This window comes from Telopea speciosissima, chromosome 4 (assembly GCF_018873765.1).
Source record: "Telopea speciosissima isolate NSW1024214 ecotype Mountain lineage chromosome 4, Tspe_v1, whole genome shotgun sequence".
NCBI classification, from domain to species: Eukaryota; Viridiplantae; Streptophyta; class Magnoliopsida; order Proteales; family Proteaceae; genus Telopea; species Telopea speciosissima.
In genome coordinates, this window is record NC_057919.1 from 67,324,206 (window position 1) to 67,335,215 (window position 11,010).

At 40.3% G+C, this 11,010-nt stretch overlaps 1 protein-coding gene across 1 annotated transcript; it reads left to right on the top strand.

The window, feature by feature from the left end:
* The first annotated feature begins 8,345 nt into the window (after nucleotides 1-8,345).
* On the top strand, nucleotides 8,346-10,628 carry LOC122660341. The gene is made up of 3 exons (XM_043855601.1): nucleotides 8,346-8,584; nucleotides 8,685-9,097; nucleotides 9,280-10,628. The coding sequence occupies exons 1-3, from the start codon at nucleotides 8,492-8,494 to the stop codon at nucleotides 10,589-10,591; spliced, it is 1,818 nt and encodes a 605-aa protein (XP_043711536.1). The 5' UTR covers nucleotides 8,346-8,491; the 3' UTR covers nucleotides 10,592-10,628.
* The last annotated feature ends 382 nt before the right edge of the window (nucleotides 10,629-11,010 follow it).

The window sequence follows — 11,010 nt, forward strand, 5'->3', positions numbered from 1 at the left end:
AATTCCTCCCTTAATCCACTTGAAACTATTTTAGAATTTTTCTGATTCTCATTTCACTTTTCCTTAACTAATAGTTTTGGAACTGTACTGATATGGTTGTGGGTTGTTGTCCTTACAAGTTGGAACCATGTGGAGTGGAAGTCTAACACCCATATACCATAGTGACATGGTGGATTAATTTGCGGGGCATGTGCCTAAGACTAAAGTTTTCTTTTTTTTTTTTTTTTTTTTTTTTGGGGGTAGAACTAAGGCTATAGTTAATTTTCTTCCTTAAGCATATATGACCCATATGAGGGGGAAGAGGGTCCCTTTCTTTGGTGTGTTATGTGGCTAACTAGTAAGAATAAAATCAACCTTTGTTACATTCAAAAAGGGAATGGTTGCCGGGTTGCAGGCCATCGGGTGGAGCATCATTTTCGATGGCCAATAATACAGATATAGCAATTGGAAATGGTCGGTTATTTTACTGAAGCCATTGAAAATTTTTACTTCAAAAAATTATAGATGTAAAATTTTAAATATTGAAAAATGTTCCAATGTTTGTTTTTTTATGGAAACAAACATTAGAAACATTTTCTACATGTAAAATTACATTTATGAAGTAAAATTTATCGCGTAAAATTTTACGCCGAAACAAATGGAACTGAAAAAAAAAATGATCAGTTTGGTTTGATTTTAAGCAATTTTTTTTACTCTAACATATATGGATCACCACTGATACCAATACCTAAAACCCTGATGAGGATGCCTAGGAAATTGTTAAGTGGCATGGTAGAATGAGTTAGACTCATTCTAAATGAGGTTCCACATCAGCTTCCACCATGGATCAATAGATGGGCAATAACCTAAGCCCATCTATTGATCCATTGCACACCATGGTAGTATATTTAGAAGAAATTGCTTAATTATCAAATATTAGGATTGTTTAATGTAGTGTTTATGACACTTCTGCATTCATATAGGACCCTTTCCTCTATCTTACATGAGAGTGACAGAGTAAATAGCCTAATAAGCCAAATAACATTGAAGTCCTTTGTCAGTTAAATCATACTCATTCAATAGTAGACTAGTGGTTGGAGTTATTAGTGACCAAAAAAACAAAAATGTGATTACCCAAAACAACAAATCACAAACAGTGAAGAGAGTATTGTGGTTTTTATATTTACAACTATCTATGTTCATATTTTGATGAATTCATTTTTCGTTTTATTCCAAGGGTGGCTAATGCTTTGGCAGATGCCTTGGCTAAGAGGGCATAATTCGTGGCGGATAGGACTGTTTGACCTACTTCTGATATCTGTTTCTCTGTGTCACGTAACACTGATGACAAGCGTGTATCCCGTTTCTATCAATTGATGTTCTTTCTACCAAAAAAAAACCTATCAAGGTGCATACTTGGTGGGAACCATAGATATGTAGCCTCAGTTATTGGCAAGAACAACTTGGATGCATTATGGATTATTCTTTGTTTAGTAGATAACTCAACCAAGATAAATGCATTTATTGGGTTAGTTTAAGCCCAACAGCAATAGAATCCAATAAATATGAAGAAGTACATGCCTGTGATGAGAATAGGGGTTTTTTTTTTTGATGTGGGGTGAAGGTGTTATTTAATGATTATACTTAAGCACAGACTTAACAGAAAAAGATTAAAATAAAGGGGCTTTGTTCTCTGTGCCGCAGCGTAGGCTGCACCCAAGCACATGGAGGTGGGTGCAATGACCATCTTACCCTTTGCACAGACTGTCCATGTGCCTAAGCGTAGCCTGCGCTGCAGCAAAGAGAACATTCTCCCTAAAATAAATAAACAAAGAGGAAAAGAAGACTTCATATTTCAAAAACAATTGACCTCAATCACTAAATCATTATTCAAAGCATGCAGACTTGGAGAGCAAGACAACTCGGATCATGCTTCACAGCTTTTGCCATTCCATTGTTTTCAACTGTACAGCTGGACTTGAGCCTTAACCCAAAAGAAATAACTTCTTTATGTCTACTTTATTTTTTAATTTACAGTTTTCTTGCCATTTTGGCAACTCTCTTTGGATCATAAAGCTCACTTTGATTGGTTCATTCCTTGGTCTTTATTGTAGAAGGTTGAACTATTTTGATTGACTTTACCATTGGTGTGGTCTTTAAGTTTCATCTATTTATTCATATTTTATTTCATGCTTTTTATGCTCATTTTTGTATGAGCAAGGCAAGGGTTGTCTGAGCCACCAGGTACCCTACACCCTCTCACAAAGAATAACTAAATAATTTTTTTAAGAAAAGGAAACAAAAAAATTTCTTTGTGAGGGGGCCGCTCCACCCCCCCCCCCCCCCCCCCCCCCCCCCCCCCCCCCCCCCCCCCCCCCCCCCCCCCCCCCCCCCCCCCCCCCCCCCCCCCCCCCCCCCCCCCCCCCCCCACAATAAAATTTCACTGCCACTGGAAACCCTGATGATGTAGAAATAAATAATGTTTTTTTTTGGAAAAAGACAAAAAAACAAATAAAATTACTTTGCATGGTGCATAGGCATACTTTCAATCATTGGATGGGCATGATCATTTATAGTACACGACCCCTCATCCCTATCCAACAGCTGTAGGCATGGTCGTACATCATGCATGAAACCTTTTGTCATATATATATATGAGAGGGTTGGGCATGCCGCTCGCTATCTTGGAGCCACCAGCTGTACCCAATGGAGAGGGTGGGAAGGGAGGACAGCGGTATCATTTCCATAGGAGGTGGGAGAGAGACAGACTCAGGTTGGGCACAACGCTGGCATGCCCGCCTTATAAACTACAACATTTTGTATACCCTCTAACTAGTTGACCTAGCTTTAACATTATACGTAATATTTTCTTTTTAATTTCTCTCCCTCAATTATAATTGAACTAAGAGAATAATATACACTTGTTGTAATGTATTACTTGTTCAACAATCTTATCTTGTATTATTTTAAATGTTTATTAGAGTAAGTTGATTTAAAGCTTGCAATTAATAATAAAAATATGATAAAATAAAATATACTACTTGTCATTGTAAATATATTTTTTTAAATTTTTTCTCCTTAAGACATTGATGAAAAATCCTTTTGTTTTTTGGGTAGTTTTGTCAAGTTTCAAATTGTTTAGGAGTTTCATAAATCTTCTTAAAATTTAAAGGGAAAGATGAGCACTACTTGAGAATTAGGAAGAGTGAAAATGTTATTTTTCTATCAAAACTTGGGTGGCATATCTATCAAGTGGCAACTGGTAAGTATATAATATCCAAATTTTACTTATAAATTGATCGAGCCTTCTTACTCATGCGACAAGTTTAAATCCAAACATGTATCAGCCTCTATCAAAATAAATAAGTAAAAGTAGTTAAAAATGAGTGTCTTTAAAAGATTTTGGATTATTGAAATACAATGGAAAATACCCAAAATATTGCAAAACTAAAGTAGGGTTTCAAATTTGGCATATAATAATGTCTCTTATATTTATTCCCCTCTAATAGTCTAAACCGGTCAATTAGGGGAAAATTTGTCTAAAAACAAATTTTTTATTGAATTTTAGGGCAAAAGCGTCTGATATGTCCTGATATGGCCAATACATATCAGTTTCGATATCAGTATTAGGCGAGACCAATACAGATCCCAATACCAATACTAATAACCATGTTCACGACCTATATTGCCCTCTTTTGACATTTATTAATTGCTAAAACAATTACTATAATTAAGCAATGGATGGAACATTATATGATAAATAATTCATGGTTACTCATGATGATCAGATTAAATTGTACTTCCATTATCTTGTTGAGGCTCCACTACTTTGATCAATGATCCAAATTATGAATGGTAGCAAATGACACATGGACCATATTCCCAGAATAGTATTTTAGTCCCAAAATGGCAAGTGTCAAGCAAATAAATTGGTTAAGGGGAAAGATTTCTTTCACCCAAGATGAAGAGAGAATCTTTTTATCCATGGTAAATTTTTTTTTAACCCCGAATTTTACCTGGACCTGGGACAACCCCTAAGATTTTATTAAAATGAATCCAAATTAATGATGAATATAGTGGGGGGGGGGCATTCTCGCCTAATCCCAAGCCCAATCGAGAACAAAATATAATAGGACAAAGCACTCGATCACTCAAAGAAAGAGCTCACTCATAGACCCAAACAAAAACAAAGTCACACTCTTAACACTGGAAGACCACTAGCATCCTCGCGAGAAATCCACTGAAGATCTTGTGGTAAACTTAGTTTCTCCATGAAACAATGAATCAAACGTCGATTGACAAGCCAAATTTGCCAGGTAATCCACTGCCCTATCGCCTTCACGGTATGTGAAAGAAATCATTGGTTTACGAGAGTCAATCAACTCCAAAACTTCCTGAAACCAGTACCATCCTTTTCAAAAACCACATTTTCTTTTTATAATGCAAAGCATTGTAGCCACAGAATCAGAGTTGGCATTGAACTCCGTAAACCTCAAACTCGACCAAAGCTTTAGCCCATCTCCCAACGCCCTAAACTCAACAATGGAGTTAGTACACTCATTGGTACACACATCCTCCTTATTCCTAATGATACCCCCATCCCCTTCTTCTCTAGGGTTACCTTTGCATGCACCATCCACGTTGAGTTTAATTGAGGAAAAGGAGGGATCAGAACACCGGAATAGGCACTTTATAGGCTCTGGGAGGGTGAAAAATACCAGAAATTTGTAGAACAAGATTTTTCCTGAAAGAAGGGGACTTCACAAACGAAGAATAAAAAGGAATCTCTTTAACCCAATTTCTAATTCCCTCCACTAGGTAGCTGGCCGAACAAGCCTTCTCCTCGTGTCTACGATTATTCATTTCTTTTCATAATTCCCATATTATGAAAGAGGGACGTAATCTTAACCACTCCACACAAGCTATTAACCGGAGCATGACTATGCCAAAATAATATCCTACTCCGCACATCCTGCAACGAGACGATCTCCACTTCACACAGCTCAAAGAAGAAATCCAAACTTTGGACGCCGTACCACCTTCCACTAGACAATGATTCGTCGATTCACTCCTGGGGGACCCACAACACTGATACTTCGAAGCTAATGACACCCCCATCTTCATGATCGTGTCATTCGTTGGAACTCCCTCACTCAAGATCTATCAAGAGAAGAACTCAATCTTGGTGGGGGTCATTCGATTCCAAAACCATTTAGCAAATGGTATTTTTGCCGAGACAATTCTGATTTCGTTCCACAAGGATTTAGTAGAAAATTTACTATCTCTCGCCGGAGTCCAAACAAGGGTATCCTCCTTGTCAGACAAAAAAAACTTACGATTCATTAGGCTGTCACGTACATTGACTGAATCAATCTTAAGCAACATCTCTTCATTCTAGATCCCTTCCACACTTATAACATCTTTAACACAAACAGATAAGTCAAGTTGAAGAGCTCCATCTATATAATCCACCAAAGCCCCCCATTCCGACCAGTTGTCCAGGCAAAAATTAATTTTTCATTTTCCAATGAACCACCGAGTTTTTGAAAGCAAGAATTCCTTATGCAGTAAAGCTCTTTTCCAAGAGGCCGACCCACCTTCTTTCAATCCTGCCAAAATAATATGCTCATTTTTTCAGATATTTTGCCTTAAATAAGGAGCACCACAGTGACTTTATTGACAAAGGTCTCCACAGGCCCTTGAAGCTCAAGGCCAAGCTTATGTCTTCTAAGCGACGGATGCCTAAGCCACCTTCCTTGATCGGTGTACACACCTTATTCCAACCCGCCCAGTGGTGTCATTTGCCCCAATCAAATTGGCCCCGCAAGAAGTCAACATAAATACTGTTAAATCTTCTAACAACAGTTTTAGAGATATCCAAAGTTGAAATATTATGAATAGGCATGGAGGCAAGCACATGTTTGAGCAACACCATTTTTGCACCTGAAGACAATAATTTCCCTTTCCAGCTAGCAACCTTCCTTCGCATTTAGCTAAAAAATATCAAAGAAATTAATGCGAAGTCGCCCAACATATCCATGGTAATTTGATATTGGTAAAAAAAAAAAAAAACACATGAATTCTACCTACTAGCCTATGAATATACTCTCTCAGCCTGTGAAATAAAAAATCCCATTCATTGGCTCCGCTCTGGTGTAGGGACTACATGAAACATGAGTATCATCATGAACTCTCGACTTCTACTATCGAAAGTCGGAAATACCCTTCTTTGGTTCAATCAAAAGGTCAACTAATGAGATCTAGCTATATTGGTCCATCAATAAATTATTGATGGAAGAAGAGTTTCACTTTTATATAACAAGTGGCTTATTCAGTTATTCCATATTGTTTAAAATAGGAAACCCGGTCAGAGATTCTCTCCATTTACTTGAAACTCCAATCTGTCCACGTTGGAAATTGAAAGGAATTCAAGTAACATATGACCATTCCATAATCCTAAAAGTCAGTTAACCTTTTGGGATTGGTGTGTGATTGGTGTTTGATTACACTTTCATCAGAAAAAAAAAGAGTAATGTAAGACCTAAAATCTGACTGGACATAAAAAGAAATTCAAATTTCATAGTAGAAAGCATGCTGTAACTGCCACGTAGGAAACAATCAATCACTAGGCGCATTAATAACATGGTTTGAAGGTGAATTGGCATCCAGAACCAGACAGCAAAGCAAAACTCCAACGTGGAAACAGAGAGGCACATTGATGACATGGCATGAGATAGTGCCAGCTGGCTACTTACGAGATTGTCGGAAACTTCAACTTTTAAAAGCCTTCGGATCGTGAGGTTAGAGGGAGCCTTTAAGGCAACCCCATCTATTTGCATGTGCCTTAATTAATATAACTTAAATAAAATATTTTTTTTATTATTATTTTTTGTTTTAATTTCAGAAGAAGAAAAGTGCGAAGGATGATTGGGTGAAGGTGAAGCTGGTTAAAAGAGAAAGGAAAAACAAAAAAGGCATGATTCTTGTGCCTTAAAAGAGACGTTACTTTCCGGCTTCTTTATCCCCATAAATATACTAACTACCTCTCTTCCTTTAAAAATGAGAAAAAGACAGATTTCTCCTCCCTCTTTTGGTCAAATGATCAGTTCGTCCTCTTCTTGTATTTCCACCTACATCTAGGGTATCCAATGCTGGCATGCACCGGTAAGCAACCCGGTTTTGGGTTTAGCCCGATTATTGATTGGGTGGTTATTGCCGACCGCGGGATTCGTAGAAGACCTCTGGACTGTGTAGAATGATCCAACAAATGTAAAAAAAAAAGATCAGTTCGGTCAAACATTGGTTATAACATTGAAATTGGATTTCCCTTGCCGAATTCACGTGAGACTTAGAACTAGAAGGAGGAGAAGTTTGAACCCGTATATCACATTGGTGGGATCCATAAAAATTGTGTCGAATGTGATATGATCGAGAGAGCCCCTCTTTTAATTATGAATGGGATCACATCACGATAGGAATATTCGAGACCAATCGTTTGTATCTCGATTAGCTTGGAATGCCCATTTAGCCCGATTATGTTTATGGTATGATTGTACTTTTGATTAGTCTATAACTCATTTAAAGTACAATTATAAACTGATTACTATGAATTCAATTATGAATCGATAACCAATCGACTGAATAGAAATGTATTTATGCGTTGGCCTACATACCTAATTACCTAAACGATCGATAACGGTACAATCACAATGAAAAACTAATCCGTGAGACCGATTGAAACCCCTAAGGCTACATCCACATTTCTGTTCTTTGATTAACTACCATGAAGGGTAACCCTTATCAATAAGGTCATGTACTTTGCCTGAACGGCCTCAAAATCTTTTCTAGATTTAGTATGTACATTCAAATCATACATCTTCAATTGAAATTGGTTAGTGCAAATGTTAGATGGAGACAAACATCTACTTTTAAGTTTTTTAAGTATAATAGGATTTCTACCCAAAAAGGAAAAAGTATAATAGGATTGAAGAATTAAAGGTGGAAATAAAATAACAGCAAGTACAAGGACAAAACGGTAAATGAACTTTAATAGAGTCTTATACTTAATGAATTCTTATCACCGGAAGTTGAACCCGGGAACCCGTGATGGGTCACTGGCTATAGGCAGTGGGTGCCAAGCTTTTACCGGGTGGAGCCAGTGAAGGGTGTAAGGTCTTCGTTCCCTTTTAATTCGAGGGGTTGAGTTGTAGTTGTAGAGTAGTGAGAAGTGAGTGGGGAGAGAGAGAGAGAGAGATGCCTCTGCGTGTCCTCTCATCTGTGTTGCCAGCGAAGAAGTGGTAGGATCAAAGCTTTCTCTCCAAAAGCTGGCATTTCTTCTTCTGGGTTTTCCGCCTCACCACAAATTGGGCTTAAATCCATTGCTTCCCTCTGCTTCCTCTCCGCCTCTCCCTCGCTCTCTTCGAGTGTGTTAGGGGGTTGCCTTTATATTTTCTTTTTTCCAAATTTTCTCCTTTTAAGGAGAGCAAAATGTGGAGGATTTGAGAGATGTTTCATGGTTGAAGGTTTTGGAACCACTGCAACTATGTCGACTTCTCCTTCTTTGGTTGGTGGGGAGAAGAGACATTGGTGGGTTAGCAACAGAAAGGTGGGTTTCTGTGTTTCATGGATTCTGGTTTGGAATGGGTTGAATGTCTTCTCTTCCAATCTATCTGTACTGACCTGTACTCTTGTATGATTCGTTACAGGTTGTCGACAAGTATGTGAAAGAAGCTCGATCGCTAATCGCCACCCAAGAGCAGTCGGAGATCGCTTCGGCCCTGAACGTCCTCGATGCTGCCCTTGCGCTCTCTCCGCGGCTCGAATCGGCTCTTGAGCTTAAAGCTCGATCCCTCCTCTACCTCCGACGGTTCAAGGAGGTTGCTGACATGCTCCAAGAATACATACCCAGCGTGAAGGTGGTGTCCGAAGAATCGTCACTCTCTTCCGACAACTCGTCCCAGCAGCTGTCGAGGGAACGGGTGAAGCTCCTCTCCTCCGACCAGTTCCCGTCTGATACGACAGATAAAGAACCCACTTTCAAATGCTTCTCTGTTTCGGACCTGAAGAAGAAGGTCATGGCTGGTCTCCGTAAGAGCTGTGAGAACGAAGGGCAATGGAGGTACTTCCCTGTTTCTTCACTCATTTTCTGGTTTTGTAAGATAAAATTTTCCTGTTTTATGTTCCTTTTTTGTACAGAATATTGTTATTCAAATAAAACCCTATTGAGAATGTGAAAATCATTGGAATGGTGTCGTTTTATGTTGCTCATCATCTCTTTCTGTTTTTTTTTTGGCAATGCAGGTACTTGGTTGTGGGTCAAGCTTGTTGCCATCTTGGGTTGATGGAAGACGCAATGGTTCTTTTTCAAACTGGAAAACGTCTAGCATCAGCAGCGTTCAGGAAGGAAAGCGTGTGCTGGTCTGACGACAGCTTTTCGTTTGCCAACGTTGCTGCCAGCAGTGATTTTAGCTACGGCAATCCACCGACGATGCAAACGCCGTCCGAGTCCGAGTGTGTTGCACAACTCCTTGTTCACATCAAACTCCTCCTCCGCCGCCGCACAGCGGCGCTTGCAGCCTTAGACGCAGGCCTCTACTCGGAGTCCATCAGGCTCTTTTCCAAGATAGTCGATAATCGCCGAGGAACCCCACAGGGTTTCCTTGCGGAATGCTACATGCACAGAGCTTCCGCCTACAGGGCCGCCGGCCGAATTGCAGAGTCCATTGCGGATTGCAATCGGACCCTTGCACTTGACCCAACCTGCATCCCGGCTCTGAGCACACGGGCCAGCCTACAGGAGACTATCAGATGCCTTTCCGATTGCCTGCGTGATCTCGAACACTTGAAGCTCCTCTATGATTCCATCTTACGGGACCGAAAGTTACCGGGCCCTGCTTGGAAGAGGCACAACATCCGGTACCGGGACGTCCCAGGCAATCTGAAGGCCTTGACGTCGAAGATGCAGGAATTGAGGCAGAGAGTGGCGTCGGGGGAGACGGGTAATGTGGATTATTATGCGTTGATCGGATTGAGGAGGGGTTGCTCGCGATCGGAATTGGAGAGGGCCCATCTGTTGCTGAGCTTGCGGCACAGGCCTGATAGGGCTATCAGTTTTATTGATCGATGTGAGTTTGTCGATGATCGTGACAGTGATTCGGTGAAGGATCAAGCAAGGATGTCGGCATTAGTGTTATATCGGCTTCTGCAGAAGGGGTATTCGACCGTGATGACCACGATCATGGACGAGGAGGCAGCTGAGAAGCAGAGGCAGAAGGCTGCGGCTGCCCTACAGGCAGCGGCTTCACTCCAAAACCAAGTAAAAGCCGTCCCAGTGCCAAAGTTGGAATGCGAGAAGAATAATGGTTTACCTTTACCAGCAGCGGTGGAGATTCAAGGGAAGAGTCGGAGGGGTTCATCGGATTACAATGCAGTGGATGAGGTTAAGGAGAGGAAGAACGCAATTGCGAATGCAAATGCGGCGGCCACAGCCACAGCCACAGCAGCAGTATTCCAAGGGGTTTTCTGTCGAGACATTGCCGCTGTTGGGAATTTGCTGTCGCAGGTTGGGTTCGACATTCCGATTCCGGTCAAGTATGAGGCCTTGAGTTGCTGATGTAATAAGCAGGAAGAAGAAAAAGTTCAGTAATATGGGGATGCGAACGAGACCTCTCTTAATTCATGATCCTTGTCTCCAGACTCTCCCCCTCCCCTCTTCTGCTCTCTACAAGTTTCTCTGTACAAAACAAATTGTGGAAGAAAAAGAGACGGTACCACCATGCCCAACGGGAAATTTTGTCACCTTCGCTCCCATGTCTAGTTGTAGTTTCGATAGTTTAGGTTCCAGTATGGGTTCTCTTTTTCTCTTCTTTGGAATCGGTTATGTTTTGTTGTTTCGTTCAGATTTGTACAGTATTGAATTGAATTGAAGCTTTAGCCTTTTAGCTTATATAGAAAGATATTTTAATTCCCGTGTTCTTCTGCTGCATCTTCGTCAATTGCTTGTAAGAATTGAAGAGAGTTAAGAGAGGGGGT

Excerpts from the sequence above, each read along its gene's own strand:
- LOC122660341 (XM_043855601.1), top strand. The coding sequence starts at position 8,492 with ATGGTTGAAGGTTTTGGAACCACTGCAACTATGTCGACTTCTCCTTCT. Across the intron at positions 8,585-8,684 it reads GGTGGGTTAGCAACAGAAAG|GTTGTCGACAAGTATGTGAA; the intron begins GTGGGTTTCTGT and ends GATTCGTTACAG. Across the intron at positions 9,098-9,279 it reads GAGAACGAAGGGCAATGGAG|GTACTTGGTTGTGGGTCAAG; the intron begins GTACTTCCCTGT and ends TTGGCAATGCAG.